Here is an 18,750-nt window from a genome sequence, read left to right on the forward strand (position 1 = left end):
CATACATCTCAAATTGTTGATCACTTCAAGCTCACATAAACTTTCACCCTAACATATAATTCATGCCTTAAATATCACCTCTCTTTTGGGCACAATAAGTAGTACTATATACCTTGAAAGTTTGTACTATCCTTTGAGACAAAATATTAAACACTTAGCTTCATTCATAATGATTCACTATTCACTTTAGAAGTTTACAAGTGCACGCTATCAAGTGTACGAGTCTACATCTCTCTTTTTACATACTGTTTGTCCCTTACAAGTGTATATACTTATAACACTATGCACAATCATGCAAGGTTGCATGCATGAGCGTACCTCTTTCTTTGTCTATGCGTAGCTTATCTTCTTGTGCTTCCTTCATTGTGACCACTTATAAGCTTGTACAAGAGTGCATAATTAGGTACACAAGCGTACCACCTCCTCTACTTCAAAATACTTATCCTATTCAACCTACATACTTTTTTAAGGGTAATATTGTAATTCTATTGTAACATCCATAGATATGTCTCAAGGCATTATAGTTATTTTTTATGTTATTGTTTATGTATGGTTAAGTTCTCATGGTTAAATCATAAAATTTAAATGAAGGGCGGTTGTGCATGCAATGGTCATGTCTATGTGTTGGTTGCCACAACAACCTAAATGGATAAGCACCATATCAAATTGAATTTAAGTGACGCACTGCCGTTTTAGGGAAAACACATGCCCTGTATGGTGTTTCGTGCTAACAGTTTTCAAAAGGCACATTAGTTATGTTTTAGGGGATTTTTATCCCTATTCCAACATGTGTATAGTTGCCAAAAGAAAAGGGATGATTGAGTTGATATTACAACAATATTGTGCAGCTTCGATATGGTTTTTCCATAATAAAAGCAATGAAAAAGGTAGAGAGAAGTAAGACACCCCCAAATCTTCAAGCAATTGGGGGAAAAGTAAGTATGATTCTTTACACCCTCTGTTTAATGTGTAATTTCGTTATGGATTGAGGATAGATCCTCTGTAGATCTGCTTATGAATTCATGGGTAGATTATAATTGAATAATATTGCATTCTTGATGAATTCTTGTGATGAAAATATATACATGTATGTGTAAAGATGCATTGTTGTAGTTATTGTATTTTGAAGATAGAGTTCAATATGTTATGATGAGGTTAATGAAAATTATATGGCCTAATGAATGATTAGACGCATGTTAATTTATGTAAACTTTAATGATCATAAGGCTATCATTAGGGATAAGTTTGAGATGCTTGAATGTAATCGCGAATGCCATATCAAAACCCTCAATTTTTTTTACAAACAAAACTGAAATAGATTTGGAAATAAAATGTTAGGTTTTTTCACATGGATCTAAGTTCACATAAAAGACTAATTGCTATAGTGTAATTTTTTTTCTTATATTTCACATAAGTGACTTTACAAGCCATAACAATATAACACACCAATTTGTTTATTGATTGTATACCAATATGATATAAATACACAATTTCATAGTATCTATATTTTATCTTATCGAATACAATATAGAAGTTATTAAGGGTGCATTCAAGAACTATTCCCAAACAATGGCAAAATTGAGCTCAACTCCAATAAAAATGACTACTTTGAGATTAAACTCAATCACTCAATGTGCTCAAGAGTGAATATTATCATTAGACAAAGAAGAAGATGAATCATTGGCAATACGAGATCTAGTGTGGTGACATCAACTAGGCATCGATCTCAAGCATTTCTCAAGAGGAAAATTGTTTATTCAAACTAAAATATTTTGGTCTAACAACAATCCAACCCTGATTCGACTAAGATCACATCCACCCATGACTTTTTTAAATGAGTATGCTCGTAGACTAAAACAAATGTAAGAGATTTCATAGAACACATATAAATACATCAACTAGTTGGATGATTAAATACATACGTAAAGATGAATATATAATATTGTTGTCTAGGGTTTGAGAGAATTATTTATGTATCCCTTAATTTATTTTATGTATTTATAATATTGTTGGTCACAATTAAAGCAATGTTGTAAATATAATTCAAAATGACTGAAAGAATTTGAAGAGAGAAATTTCAAGAATTTAAAACTGAATAGGTGAAGAGAATATACTAAGCAAATTAGTATATGGCTGTTTAATATGTGAGAACTATAGAATTGGAAAGTAAAAACATTACAACAAAATGCACCTAAAGTTCATTCATAAAATGCAAGGGAGGGAGCAGTATTTATACAATTTTTCTACTGCCCCTTCAACCAATGAAATCAAGTTACCGCCCAAGGTCATTTAATGCCTTGAGGACCGTCTGTATTTGACATCTTAAACTATCTCATTAAAAACCTTACTAGGAAATCCTAGTGAAGGAAAAAATAGTACAATGCACATTGTGTTCAAGATGTTACACATTTCAAGAATTTTCTCCGTCTGATAAATGCTCTTCCTCTTTGTAATGGGATTAATTTTTTTCTTGTTAAGTCATCGTATATTGATAGTATACACTAATTTTTCAAATGTTGATGTCAGTAGTGTCTTGGTGAATAAGTTTGCCAGATTTTTATTAGATCATATTTACATGATATCAATCTTTTGATTCTGTTAGAGCTTATTAATGTAAAAGAATTTCAATGAGATATGTGTCTACATTAATGTATCCTCCTTTAATTTGAGAAATACATGGTGCATTTTCCTTATATAATAAATAAGAGGTGTCTATTATGGAATAAAAACTACATATATTTCAGATATGATGAATAACAGATAATAATCATATGCATTCTTGGTTTGCTTCATTAACAGCTAGAATCTCGAAATGATTCAAAGATATTTACAACTGAGGTTTGTTTAGTAAAGTGTCATGATATTATTGTGTTATTTTACATGAAAACATATCCTATCAGCGAGCAGGCTTTATAAGAGTCAAAAAGATAACCAACATCTGTATAACTAACCAAACTATGATTTTAAAAAAGTCTCAGATATAAAGACACATAGGCATATAGGGTCATTTACATAGCCTTTTTTTAAATTAAGTATTCATTAAGATGATTGTGCCACATTCTTCCAAATTGTTTTAATCCACACAATGATCTTTATAACTTGATTGAGTACATGTCTCTTATATTGACCTTTTTTGCTTCAAGCAATTTAAATCCTTCAAGATGTTTTATATAGATTTCAGTATGTAAATTTTTATACAAATAAGTAGTAACTACATCCATTATATGCATATCTAGTCTTTCTAAGATTGTTAAACTAATCATATATTTGAGTGTGATTATATTCATCATAGCTGCATATGTTTTATCAAAGTTTATACCTGACCTTTAGGAAAAGCCTTAGGCTATAAGCCTTGTTTTATATCTAGCAATCTCATTTTTTTCATTTCTTTTTCTCACAAATACTCATTTATATCTAACAGGTTGGACGTCTTTAGGTGTTTCGACTACAAGTCCAAACATTTAACGTTTTGCTAAATAAGCTAATTTTATCTTAATTGTTTTTTTTTTCCATTTAGGCCAATCATGATTTTGTTTGCATTCATCCACAATACGTGATTCAAAATCATCATTATCCATAATTTCAATAGCTATTGTGTATGAGAGTAGATAATCAGTGTTGACCGTTTCACGGTTCCACATCTCTTTTACATAAGCATAATTTATAGATATTTATGTATTCTCATTTTCCTAATTTTCATGAATTTGTTCCACTTCATGGGTTTTTCATTTATTTTAGGATGCTCATGGTTGATATCTATTTGATTCTTTGTCTTTCTTTTCAAGCAACAGTGTTTTTAAATCCAACAAGTCTACCATGCTTATGCATGTAATATATTAATCAATCACAACTTGAATAGACTATTTAGTAGTCATTTTAATTTTTATTGATGTGTTAGCAATTGGTGTGTGTGATTTTGTCACTTTTACCGTATCTACAAATGTATTAGACATTCAGTTGATAATAATTTGCAAGCGCATTATCCTTTGCATTACAGTTTCACTTTAAGATATGTAAGCATTTAGATGAGACATACTAAATAAGTGTCAAGTGAGTTCATGTCTAACTTCAAAAGGCATTTTCTTTTTCTGTAAAGATGAGAATATTGTCTCATCAAAATAACAATCTGCAAAACATGCAGTAAAAAGATCACTCTTATAATGAGTAATAAATTATATCCAACATAAATTTTCAAATGACATTAGGGTCTCATTTTGAGTTTAATTGTTGTCTGTTAGTTTTCAACAATTTTTCTATATTTTTAAATAAAAAAACCGTTAGGGGTTATACTCGAGTATGGTTGTAAACACCAGAGAAGACAATGTAACTCATCAAAGAGTAGGAAAAAATGTCAAGTTTCAAAGTTACAGTGATTGCAAAATGAAAAAGATACAACACTAGATATAGGGAAAAAGGTCAATTTTTAAAAATGATATACACAAGAGGATATTAACCATTGTGATCCATGAAAGGAAATAATGTATTTGTATATATGAATTATAATGTGTTACATGAATATATAATAAAGAGTAAAAACATTTATTGCTTTTACATTAATTCCTCTTAGATGTTATAAAATAAAGCAATGTTATGTGCATATAATTTTGAATACATAATTAGATACATAAATAATATATTTATATAATGATACACTATCTATTTATCAATTGTGTATTCAAAACTATTTGACAAATAGATTGTTGAAAATAATAAAATACCCATGACGTTTTAGACATAACAAACTGTGCGCACATAGTTGTTTTTGTTATTAAGGACAGTAAATTGTAATTCGGCATGGTATAAGGAAACTAAACAAAACTAAATAGCCCATACACGGAAACTAAATTAAATTAATATATACAGGAAAACTGACTAAAGTTTACAATTATTACTGTTTCAAATTTACAATTATTCCATTTTTTTGTATTATATATAGCTGTGTGATTTGCCTCTCGCCTGCTGCAGCAACTTTGTTGACTTCCGAACAAAATGAGTTTCTGGGCTTTCTCCTTTTTCGTCGTCTTCTTCATGGCTTCTTCTGCTTTTTCTGCAGAAGTTGAACAATATGTTCCAGCAGAGCAAGATGTTCTGCAGAGACACGTTTCTTTCTTCGATCGAAATCATGACGGAATAATTTATCCTTCGGAAACCGTTGAAGGTCTTTCTACTTTCTTCTTCTTCGTTAAGCTTCATTTTTTTTAATTCTTCTTTTTTTTTTTTTTTTTTTTTTTTGTTTCGACGATCTTACAGGTATGAAAGCAATCGGTGTCAATCCCTTCTCGGCCCAGAGTAGTGCCGCTCTGATCCACATGGCAATCAGTCCTAAAACTACCGAGGTAACTTTAAATTTTGTCCTATTTGCATTTTGTCGAACTCAAATTGAAACAATTTCAGTTTGTCAATTTTCAATGGAGATCGAATCCACCCATCCTTACACATATCAGAGATCAGTGTCGGAGGTTAATTGTTATCTTAAGTATTTTTTAAATTTCGATATTCAAGAATGTGTTGGCCGATCAGTGTCAATCTTTAACTAATCAATATACTTCCAAAAGCCGTAATTTTTTATTGCAATAGTAAACATGCTGATTATTTGATTAAGTTTCTTAATACAACCTAATTAATTGATATAATTCCAAAAGTTGTACTGTTAAATTTTAATTAGCTGCACTAAGAAACGAAAACCAGAAATTTAATCAATATTTGTTTATGAATAATGCAATGTTGAAAACTTTTATACATAATTTTATATACACACAATAATATATTATTATGCAATTAGATAGTTAAAAATTAAAGATATAATAATATTTAATCACATGATAACACATCATTATTTATATATCTAGTTTTATTGTTTTAGATAATATATCATTATATAATTAGATTTTTTTTATTAAGAGTAAAATATAATCACATACTAACAAATCATTTAAGTATATTATTAAATATTTAAAATTGGGTGTATATAACACAGAAATTAATAAATTATGATATGGGTTCCTTGTGGTGTAGAGTAAATTACCTGATGTTAAACTCCCAATTGTGGTTAAAAATATCGCGAAAGGCAAACATGGGAGCGACTCTGGAACCTATGATGCTCAAGGAAGGTATATTTTATAATCAATTTGTTTCTTTATTTATTATTTCTTGATTTTTTTTTCAAATTTTATTTTGATTACGATGCCTTGTTCTTATTGTGATATATATTTATATATAATCTTGTTGCATTATTAAAAGTGATTTGAAAGTGTTTTGGCGGAAGTGTCAATAAATTAATAAAACTACTTTAAGTTATGCAAGCTACATAATGACAATAATTAAATAGTTGAGAATCATATTCAGTCGCTTTGGATAAAAGGTGTTATTATTATAGTTGGATTCGATTTAAGTTGCTGACGGATGTATTTGTCCAATTATTTTACATAAATTCGTAGGTTTGTTCCTGCAAAATTTGAAGAAATTTTTAGTAAGCATGCGCATGCACACGATGACTCTTTAACATCGGATGAATTAATGGAAATGCTCAAGGCCAATAGACAACCTAATGATTTCAAAGGATGGTTAGTTTTCTTCTTCTTTCCTTCGCTGTCATATATAAGAAACAAGTGGACTATTTAGGGTTAAAATTCAACCAAAAATACACAAAAACGCTATGATTATTTTTTATGAAAAAATGTAAAAACAAAGATGTTAATGCAAAATATTGCAGGGCTGCAAGTTTCGCAGAATGGAAGCTCTTGTACAATCTATCTAAAGATAAAGATGGATTATTGCATAAAGATACAGTAAGAGCTATTTATGATGGAAGTCTGTTTTACCAATTAGAGAAGGGGAGAAAATAAGCTAAAAAGAAAGCCTAAATCCAGTAGCATTTTGCGTTAGTGGTGATATGTTTTCATTTATTTTTCATTTCTTGTTTTATGAAATTTAAATAAATTGAACAATTAATAGTATTTTACGTTAATTGATTTATGTTTTTATATAATTTTCATTTCTTTCTATGAAATTTAAATAAATTGTATGAGCAAATATTAACCAGTCAATGAATTTCAATAAAAAAATTTTGATATTTGTGAATCTAAGTTCACTATATAAATTGAATTTAGCAAAAGGAAAAAAAATGTATGCATCAAAATTAAACTAATTAATGTTGATCAAATTAGTCGAACAATGAATTTCAATAACACATATATGACTTCATAGTTCACACATAAGTGATCAACTATTGATGATCTAGATTTATCGACATGAACAAAGTTTGGGCGAAAAGAAAATTACCATCATGACATAATATGTGTGTGGGCTTTTTTCATGCAATCAAAACACATTCAATCTAAGTACACCTTTTTCCCATATAACTAGGGAACACACAGGTGCTTAGGAATGAGTATGTTAAAAAGGAGATCATCAGAAGAAATTTTTCTCCAATTTTTCTTCTTCCTTAGAGAGAGAGGGATTGAATATTTTTCAAGAGGTTAAAAAAGTGGTTGGGGTTATATTATGTTATGATTTTATATGGTAACTCTAGTAGCTCCTTCAAGTACTCCATTCCAAGTCATTAGGTATTTGCACAAATGGTCCAATACCTTTATTTATATCAATTGGGTCTACAATTACATTTTAATATTTATTTCCAGTTTAAACATAATTTCAAATTTCTAAATTCATGTAATACCTCTCTCCAGAAGTATTATCCTCTAAAGACTACATACTTAGGCTAATTGAGCATGCATACACTTAATTTACATCAAATATTCAACATGCATAGCAAATTACTAGAATCCTCTTATATAAAAACTCACAAAAGTGTAACAACGAATGTCATAAATCATGAAACACCATCATCCATGAGAAACATATCGTGTAGCTATTAAAAAATCAAATACAAATCCAACAACCGAAACATATGAAACATAAGAAACACTTTGGTCATGCGAGCATCGTTATGCAATCCACTCATCTATAGCACTACAAACTACTTAATTGAATTAGGCTTTATTGCAAGTAAGGGTACTCTACTATGGATACAATGTCCTATTGCAAACATGTCCTACTATAGATAATGTAAGGATTATAAACTTATAGTGCCCCCTCATAATGACCCTAATAGCCTCAAATCATGACTAGCATGCATACATCTCAAGTCATTGATCACTTCAGGCTCACATCAACTTTCACCCTAACATTTAACTCATGCCCTAAGTATTATCTCTCTCTTAAGCATAATGGGTACTAGCATATACCTAAAAGTTCATACTATCCTTCAAACAAAACATTAAACACTTATATTAATTGATAATGATTTACTATTCATTTTAGAAGTTTACAAGTGTACACTACCAGGAATACAAGTCTACATCTCTCTTTTTACATATGACTTGTCCCTTACGGGCGTATATACTTATTAATAGTATGCACAGTCGTGCATGGTCACATACACGAGGGTATGTCCTTCTTTGTCTATGTTCAGTTTATCTTCTTATACTTCCTTCATTGTGACCACTTATAAGCATGTACGGACGTGCATAATTGGGTGCACAAGCATACGACCTCCTCTAATTCAAAATACTTATCCTTTTTGACCTACGTACTTTTTAGGGGTAATATTGTAATTCTATTGTAATATCCACAGGTATGTCTCAAGGCATTATAGTCATTTTTTATGTTATTGGTTATGTATGGTTAAGTTGTCATGAATTAAATGACAAATCGTGAAATTTAAATGAGGGGCAGTTGTACATGGGATGGTCATGTCCATGTGTCAGTTGCCACATCAATGTGTCGGTTGCCACGTCAGCCTAAGTGGATAAGTGCTATATCAGTTTGAATTTAAGTGATACACAATCGTGTGTAGGGAAAACACATGCTCGTGTAGGCGTTGGCAGTTTTCAAAAGGCACATTAATTGTGTTTTCGGGATTTTTATCCCTATTCCAACGTGTGTATAGTTGTAGAAAGAAAAGGGAGCGATTGAGTTGATATTCCAATGGTATTATGGCAGCTTCGATGTGGTTTTTCTGTAGAGAAGGCAATGAAAAAGGTAAAGAGAAGTAAGGCAGCCCAAATCTTCAAACAATTGGAGGAAATGTAAGTAGGATTCTTTACACCTCTATTTAATGTGTAATTTCATTGTGGATTGAGGTTTGATCCTCTGTAAATCTGCTTTTGAATTCATGGGTAGATTATACTTGAATAATATTGTGTTCTTGATGGATTCTTGTGATGAAAATATTTACATGTATGTGTAAAGATGTGTTGCTGAAGTTGCTGTATTTTGAAGATAGAATTCAATCTATTCTGATGAGATTAATGAAAGTTATATGGCTTAATAAATGATTAGATGCATGTTAATTATGTAAACTTTAATGATCATAGGGCTATTATAAGGGATAAGTTTGAGATGCTTGAATGCAATCTCGAATGCCATATTAAGACCCTTAATTTTTTTTTCAAACAAAATTGAAATAGATTTAGAAATAAAATTTCAGTTTTTTCTCATGGATGTGGGCTTACATAAAAGACTAATTGCTATAGTATATTTTTTTTCTTACATTTCACATAAGTGGCTTTACAAGGTATAACAATATAACACACCAATTCGTTGATTGATTATATACCAATATGATATAAATACACAATTTCATAGTATCTATATCTTATCTTATCAAATACAATATAGGAGTTATTAGGGTTGTATTCAAGAACTATTCACAAACAATAGCAAAATTGAGCTCAACTCAAATAAAAAATGACCAGTTTGAGATCAAGCTCAATCATTCAGTGTGCTTAATAATGAATATTATCAGTAGAAAAAGAAGAAGATGAATCATTGGCAATGCGAGATCCAATGTGGTGACATCAACTAATCATCGATCTCAAGCATTTCTCAAGAGGAAAATTATTTATTCAAACTAAAATGTTTTGTTCTAACAACAATCTAACCTTGATTCGACTGAGATCACATCCACCCATAACAGTTATGGTTACAATTGTAACTTCATTACATTACATTTTTAAATGAGAATACTTGTTGACTAAAACAAATATAAGAGATTTCATAGAACACATAAAAACATCAACTAGTTTGATGATTAAATACATATGTAAAGATGAATACATAATATTGTTGTCTAAGGTTTGGGAGAATTATTTATGTATCCCTTAATTTATTTTTATGTATTTATAATACTGTTGGTCACAATTAATGCATTGTTGTAAATATAATAGAAAATGACTAAAAGAATTTGAAGAGAGAAATTTCAAGAATTTAAAACTAAATAGGCAAAGAAAATATACTAAGCAAATTAGTATATGGTTTTTTAATATGTGAGAACTATAGAATTGGAAAGTAAAAACATTACAACAAAATGCACCCAAAGTTCATTCTTAAAATGCAAAGTAGGGAGAATTATTTATACAATTTTTCTATTGCCTCTCCAACCAATGAAACCAAGTCACTGCCCAAGGTCATTTAATGTATTGAGGACCACCCATATTTGTTTTGCTTCATAGGTAGGAAATGTCTTCTGCAAAGGTGGAAAATCCACCTTATGTTATAATACTCCCCCTTGAATTTCCACCACTTATAGATAATAACATTAATTTTTTTTAAGGAAAAACTCAGTAGGATAAAAAACAAAGCAAAGAAACGTAATTATTTAATATCATGTAAAATGGGGTTGGATGTCTTAAACTACCTCATTAAAAACTTGCTAGAAAAACTTAGTGAAGGAAAAAGAAATATAGTGGACATTATGTTCAAGATGTTACATATTTCAAGAATTTGCTTCCTTTGATGAATTTGGTTGCTTGCTAAGTCATTGTATATCGATGTTATATACTAACTTCTTAAATGTTGATGTCAGTAGTGTCTTGGTGAATAAGTTTACAAGATTGTCATTAAATCGATTTGTTTGATATCAATCTTTTGACTCTATTAGAGCTCAAAAATATAAAAGAACTTCAATAAGATATATTTGGTTATATCTCCATTAATTTATCCTCCCCTAATTTGGACAATACATGATGCATTGTCCTTATATAATATGGCAGGGGTCTCTATTGTGGAAGGAAGATTGCATGTATTTCAGATATGATTGATGACAGATTGTAACCACATGCATTCTTGGTTTACTTCATTGAGAGCTAGAATCTCTTAATGATTCAAAGATGTTGCAACTAAGGTTTTTTTTTGGTGAAGTGTCATGATATTGTTATGTTATTATATGTAAAAACATATCCCATCAGCGAGCAAGTTTTGTGAGAGTCAGAAAAATAATCAACATCTACATATCCAACCAAATTAGGATTTTTAAGGAATTAGACAGAATAGAAAATCTCAAATATCTAGCTCCACATAAGTAACAAAGTATATGTTTGATTTCGTTTCAATGGCTTTGAGTTAGTGCAGAGCTAAATCAGGCCAATAAATTCACTAAAAAGGATATATTTGGTCTAGTGTATTGGGTTAAATATAATAAGACACTAATGACATTAAGATACAGTATTTCAAGATCGAATATCTTTCTGTTTTCTTTTTTAGGACAAAATGAGTTTTTTTTAGATTAAAAGATTGAACAACCATTGAGGTACTTAAAAAATAAGTCTTATCTATATTAAAGTGTTTTAGCATTTTTTTAATATATGTTGATTAATGGATAAGCATTCTATTTAAGTTATGCTCAATCTGTAGACTAAGACGATATTTTGTTTTCTCTAGGTCTTTCATCTTAAATTCCTTTTTCAGGTATTCAGCAATATTATTGAACTCTTTAAGAGTCCTAATTAAATTCATAACATATACTACTATAATGGCAAATCTCGATTCTAACATTTTTATAAAGACACATGGGTATATAAGATCATTTATATAGCCTTTTTTTATCAAGTATTTACCGAGGTGATTATACCACATTCTTCCAAATTGTTTTAATCCATATAAGACTCTTTGTAACTTAATTAAGTACACGTCTCTTAGATTGACTCTTTTTGCTTCAAGCAATTTAAATTTTTCAAAAAGTTTCATATAAATTTCAGTATCTAAATTTTCATACAAATAAGCAGTAACTACAGTCATTATACGCATATCTAATCCTTTTAAGACTGTTAAGCTAATGATATATTTGAATATGATTATGTTCATCATAAGTGTATATGTTTTATCAGAGTCTATACCTGACATTTAGGAAAAACCTTGAGCTACAAATCTTATTTTATATCTAATAATCTCATTTTTTTCATTTCTTTTTTCTCATAAATTCCCATTTATATCCAACGGATTAGATGTATTTAGGTGTTTTGACTACAAGTCTAGACATTTGACATTTTACTAAAGAAATTAATTTTGTCTTAATTGTTTTTTCCCATTTAGGTCAATTATGACTTTGTCGGCATTCATTGACAATAGCTACTATGTATGAGAATACATTATCAATGTTGACGACTTCACAGTTTAACATCTCTCTTGTATAAGAGTAATTTATAGATATTTATGTATTCTCGTTTTCCTTTTCATTCATTTTAGGATCATCATGGTTGATATCTATTTGATTCTTTGTCTTTTTTTTTTTTTTTTGAGTAACAATGCCATGCTTTTAATATGTAGTATATTGATCAGCCACGACTTAAACAAACTATTCAGTAGTCACATTAATTCTTACTGGTGTTTTGGCAACTAGTATGTGTGATCTTGTCATCTTTATCATATGCACAAATTCATTAGACATTTAGTTGACAATAATTTGTAAACACATTATCCTTTGTACTGTAGTTTCACTTTGAGATATGCAAGGATTTAAATGAGATATGATAGATAAATTCAAGTGAGTTCATGTAAAACTTCAAGAGGCATTTTCTTTTCCTCCAAAGGTAGGAATGTCGTCTCATTAAAGTGACAATTTGTAAAGCATACAATAAAAAGATCACCCTGATAATGGATGATGAATTATATCCAACATAAATTATCAAATGACATTGAGGTCTCATTTTAATACATTGAGAAAACGCAATAGGGGAATAAACAACACAATCAAATATTCTTAAATAGGATATAATCATGTTGGTAACTAAAAACCAATTATAAAGGTGAATATTGATAACAAGAAAAAGGTCGTAAGCGAATTAATGCTACAACATGTAATATAACATGTCCCCAAATAGAAGTTAGTAATTAAGTTTTTAGTAATAAAGTATATGTAATTATCTAAAGTCGTTTGATAAGAGACTCAAATAATCCACTTAAATATGGATATGCGAGACTAGATACTAATCATCAATCCCTATAGACATGCAGTAATGATCAAATTTCTTATATGTAACTTCACTAGTATTATTTAGTCTTATTAACTTGATCAGATAATTTAATAAATGTATCTTTAACATGATAATAGTTTAGCAAAGGCAACATTTCAAGCTAGCAATAAACAAACATTAGACCATAATGCAGATGCATCAATTAAGAATATGAAATAACGAAATAGTCCACTTGATGGATAAATAAGTCTATATATGTTCCCTTGAATCCTATATAGGAATGATGGAGATTCAATTCCAACTTTGGAGGGCGATCATCTAACTACTAATTTGCCTATTGAATAGGCAATGCAAAATTTTTTCACTAGACAAGAAAATCCTATTATTATTTAATTCATGTTCATGTGAATTTTTAACAACCTACTCATCATTATAGATCCTAGGTGACCTAGATGGTCATGCTAAAGTATATAAATTTTTTGATCAAAGAATATGTCCCCTTGAATCTTATGTAGAAATAATGGAGATTTAGCTCCATCTTTGAAAGGAGATCATCTGATTACTAATTTGCCTTTTGAATAGACAATGCAAAATTTTTTCACTGGACAAGAAAATTTTGTGACTATTTAATACATGTTCGTGTAAATTTTCAATAATTTTACACATTATTGTAGATCCTAGGTGACCTGGATATCATGCTAATGCATATAAACTTTTGAATCAAAGAACTTTTGATTTGATATTGTGTAGATTTCAATTGTTTTTATGATTACATAATATAATCCAGATGATAAAGCAAGTAATTTTTCTAATATATGCCTTCTTCCAGAGGTATTACCAGTTAGACAGAGAAATTCTATATTATTTTCACTCATGGTTTCAATATGATAACTATTATTTTTTATGTCTTTAAAACTAAGTAGATTTCTTTTAGATCTACTTAAATATAATACATCATTGATATTTAACTTGATCCCATTTTTTAATAGAATCGTGGCTCTTTCGAAGCTTTCAATAAGGTTTGTTAACCCTAATATAGTATTTACTTTGAATCAATGTTAGAGTTAGGAAAATTTTCTTTTCCTTAAGAATTATGTATGTTATTGCACTTTCCACCAATCACATGTCTTCATCATCAGTTTTTAAAGTTAGTGCTTCAATTTTAGAGTCCATATCCTTTCATTTAAAATTACATTAATTATAATGTACACAAAATAATGAAAGGAAAGAGTTCATGGTAGTAAAAGCATGAAATAATATTTATAACTCTAAAACAAGGAAATATGATGGATTCTAATTATGATAATCTTTAGCATTCACATCACTAGTCAAGTGATATATGTTCTTACTCTTGAAAGAAGTCTTGAAATATCAAGATTAGTTAGATCAATAAGATCTAAATTATCAACAAATATGATTATATTTTTATGGATGTTTAATATAGATCCATTTGATATTAATGCATACAATAGGTACGCAACCAGTATCTTAATGCATACAAAGACTTATTCCTATCAAAGATTTAGTGCATTAACAAATTCTAAAGACTTAATTTTGAAAAAACTAAATATTCATTTCTTGTTCAATTTTATTAATATCTTTTGTTATTTTAATAAAAAATTATCCCCTTTTTTAACATGTATGTATACATACACATGGATTCACGGACAGGTTCAAACTATGTAAATAAGCAATTGCCCTTGCAATATCAATTGCAGCAGAAAACCGCTTCTGCCACTTCATGAACTCTAGGCACTTCCAATGCGACAAAGTGTCTGCAAATTTCCATTACTCATCAATTCATAAACTAACAACATTCTATGTCATTTGGAGTCGGATGAAAACCCCAGAACCGAAATGATGTGATCGTTTGATTCAATGGTCGGAGCAAAGAACAATTTGTTATAAAACTCTCGTTCGCCTTGTAAGGATCCAGAGTCCATGACTTTAACGGCGACATGTTGGTGAAGAGTCGAGGGGGAGGAGCACGGGAGAATTCCCTGAAGGACGAAGCCGAAGCCAACTTGGCGAAGGCGGTTGGAGGGAGAGAAGGAGTCGGTGGCACAATGGAGGAGGGAGTAGGAGAAGCGGTGGGGAGGTTTAGAGTCGGAAGAAACGGTGCGTTTTTTGGTGAGTTTATTGCAGAAGCAGAAGGTGAGAATAAGGAGACAGGAGAAGGCGGCAAACAGTGGTGGAAGGAGGCGAGAGACAATAGGATCGTGGTGTTGGTAGTGCAGGCGTAGAGCTACAGGGGAAGGAGTGATGAAGGGCTGAGGTTGAGGGAGTGGATCGGATGGCATGGTCATATGAAGGAGCAGGTCCAGAAAATCAACAAGAGTAATTGCAATGATGTTTCATAGTGAGCAATGAGTGTGAAATTGCACAATTCAAGCAGCTTTCCCTGTTGGTTTATTTTGTTGTTGTAACTTGTACTTTTCTTATTTATTCAGCCCACTATGCACACAAATTTACATTATTATTATCCGGTCGATGATATATATATATATATATATATAAAAGGATAAATCAGCATTTTATAATTAAACTAACCAAAGATGTTAATAGTGTTAGATGATAGACGGTATTTAAAATTTTTAAAATTAATGAATAAAAATCCATAGATTAAACCTTGAGGGGAGATAAGTCTTTGGACTATCATAAAATAAAATAATATTTTATATATACAGTTTTAAATATATAATTTAATACATAATTAATGTGTTCATATGACTATATAATTTTTGTCTAAAAAATATAAATATATAATTTTATTATATAAAATTACAAAATACGCGTGAGGTTTCAGACATAACAAAAGAGTAAATTTAATAGGGTCGTTAAGAACCAATTAAGGACAGATTTTTCTTTTTTTTTGTTATTTTCGTTTTCAAGGAAACTAAACAAAACTAATTAACACATACAAGGAAACGAAATCAAATTAGGATATATATACAAGGAAACTAAATCAGTTATAACTTTTACAATATACAATTATCCCATTTTTTGCTTTATATATAGCTGTGTGATTTGCCTCTCACCAGCAGCAGCCACTTTTGTTCACATCCAAACACAATGAGTTCCTGGCCTTTCTCCTTTTTCTTCTTCTTCTTCTTCATGGCTTCTTCTGCCTTTTCTGCAGAACTTGCAGCATACGTTCCAGCAGAACAAGATGCCCTACAGAAACACGTTTCTTTCTTCGATCGGGATCATGACGGGATAATTTATCTCTCGGAAACCGTTGAAGGTCTTTCTACTTTCTTCTTCACCTTCATTAAGTTTCTTTTTTTTTTTTTTAAATTTCTGTGAAAAAGATCTTTTTTTTTTTTTTTTTTGATGATCTTAAAGGCATGATAGCAATCGGTCTCAACCCATCGTTAGCCAAGGCTAGTGCCACGCTGATCCACATGGTAATCAGTCCTAAAACTACCGAGGTAACATTGGATGTAAATTTCCCACGATAATTTTTGTCTCATTTTACATTTCGCCAAACTCGAATTGAAACAATTTCAGTTTATTTTTACTCAGATTGAATCCACCATGTACATACCCTGAGATTAGTACTGTGGGATGTCAATAGTTAATCTAAAGCATTTTTCAAATTTCGATATTCACAATGTGTTGGTCAATCTGTCAATCTTTGTCATCATCCATGATAATTTTTTATTGCAATATTAAAAATGGCAGGGTAAATTGCCCAATCTTAAACTCCCAATCGTGGTTAAAAATATAGCGAAAGGCAAGCATGGCAGCGACTCGGGAACCTATGATGCTCAAGGAAGGTATATTTCATATATCAATTTGTTCCTTTAAATATTATTTCTTGTTATTTTTTTCAAATTTTATTTTGATTAGGATGCCTTGTTCTTATTTATATATCAATCTTGTTTCATTATTAAAAGTGTAATTTGAAACTGTTTTGGGGAAGTATTAATAAATTAATAAAACTAATTTATGTTATGCAAGCTGCACAATGACAATAATTAAATAGTTGAGAATTATATTCAATGACTTTGATAAAAGGTGTTACTATTAGGGTTAGATTCAATCTAAGTTAATGATGGAGGGAGGGTTGTATGGATGTATCTATCTAATTATTTTACATAAATTCGTAGGTTTGTTCCTGCAAAATTTGAAGAAATTTTCAGCAAGCATGCACATGCACACAATGACTCTTTAACATCGAATGAATTGATGGAAATGCTCAAGGCAAATAGACAACCTAAGGATTTCCAAGGATGGTTAGTTTTCTTCTTCATTCCTCTTTGTATATATCGAACAAGTAGATTATTTAGGGTTAAAGTTTAACCAAACATACGGAAAAAATGTTGCTTTATTTTTTTTTAATGAAAAATTCTAAAAACAAAGTTTTTCATGCATAACATTACAGGGCTGCAAGTTTCGCAGAATGGAAGGTCTTATACGATCTATGCAAAGATAAAGATGGATTGTTGCATAAAGAAACAGTAAAAGCTATTTATGATGGAAGCCTATTTTACCAATTAGAGGAGGGGAAAAAATAAGCCAAAAAGAAAGCCTAAATCCAGTAGCATTTTGCGTTAATGGTGATATGTTTTCATATATTTTTCATTTCTTCTTCTTATGAAATTAAATAAATTGTATGAGAATATTGACAATTCGATGAATTTCAATGAAAAATATTTGACATTGATGAATCTGAGTTGATATTATGCTTGTTGAATTCAGCAAAAAAATAAAGATTTATGCATCAAAATGAAACTAATCAATGTTTGATCAAATTTGTCAAAAAGTGAATTTCAATCACACATGTGATTTCATTGTTGATACGTGTGTGATTAGCAATTGAGATCTATCAATATGAACAGAGCATTGCAAAAAACAAAAAAAGAATCATGAAATAATATATGATGGTCATTATTGTTGGAAATGACAATTGATTAATTTTAAATTAAAAATAAAATAACACTTAATCATATGATAATTATACACAAGTGTGTATATATTTATATACCTAAAATATATATACATAATATTATTCTTATGGAATATGTCAATGGTTAGTACTTATATTCTAAAAAGTAATTAATATTTTTTACCCAAATTCTAAAAACACTGAATATGCACAAAATCAAACCAACTCAATCAAATTCTCTACTAACGATCAAACCATAATCAGATCGAAATGAACTTCTATTCGACCGTAAATATACCAATCAACTCAACTTTGTTCTAATTTCAATGAAAAAAATTAATTCACACTTAATTAACATCAACCAACAAATGCAAACCAATCTTCACAAGGATAGCAAATGGAAGATGATGAGGATACCAAACAATGATAGTGGTAAAAGAGACGATGATCGGAGATAACAAAGTGTTGGAAAGAATTGACGATCATGAATCCAAGGTGATTGACTGAGACAATATGATAATATATAATTTCATATGAAAGATAAGAGATTAACAAAATGAACATAAAAATAGTTGAAAAAGATGGGTTTAAAGTCATCAATGTTAG

General features: G+C 29.9%; 2 protein-coding genes across 2 annotated transcripts; both read left to right on the forward strand.

The window, feature by feature from the left end:
* Positions 1–4,933: 4,933 nt before the first annotated feature.
* LOC123205397 (probable peroxygenase 5) lies at positions 4,934–6,967 on the forward strand. Its single transcript, XM_044622341.1, has 5 exons — positions 4,934–5,158; positions 5,251–5,336; positions 6,016–6,110; positions 6,438–6,563; positions 6,713–6,967. Exons 1-5 carry the CDS (start codon positions 4,990–4,992, stop codon positions 6,843–6,845), a joined length of 609 nt encoding a protein of 202 aa, XP_044478276.1. The 5' UTR covers positions 4,934–4,989; the 3' UTR covers positions 6,846–6,967.
* A 9,297-nt stretch (positions 6,968–16,264) lies between these two features.
* On the forward strand, positions 16,265–17,926 carry LOC123205398 (probable peroxygenase 5). The gene is made up of 5 exons (XM_044622342.1): positions 16,265–16,497; positions 16,599–16,684; positions 16,938–17,032; positions 17,366–17,491; positions 17,641–17,926. The coding sequence occupies exons 1-5, from the start codon at positions 16,326–16,328 to the stop codon at positions 17,771–17,773; spliced, it is 612 nt and encodes a 203-aa protein (XP_044478277.1). The 5' UTR covers positions 16,265–16,325; the 3' UTR covers positions 17,774–17,926.
* Positions 17,927–18,750: the final 824 nt, after the last annotated feature.

The sequence above is a fragment of the Mangifera indica genome, unplaced genomic scaffold, assembly GCF_011075055.1.
Source record: "Mangifera indica cultivar Alphonso unplaced genomic scaffold, CATAS_Mindica_2.1 Un_0004, whole genome shotgun sequence".
Classification (NCBI taxonomy): domain Eukaryota; kingdom Viridiplantae; phylum Streptophyta; class Magnoliopsida; order Sapindales; family Anacardiaceae; genus Mangifera; species Mangifera indica.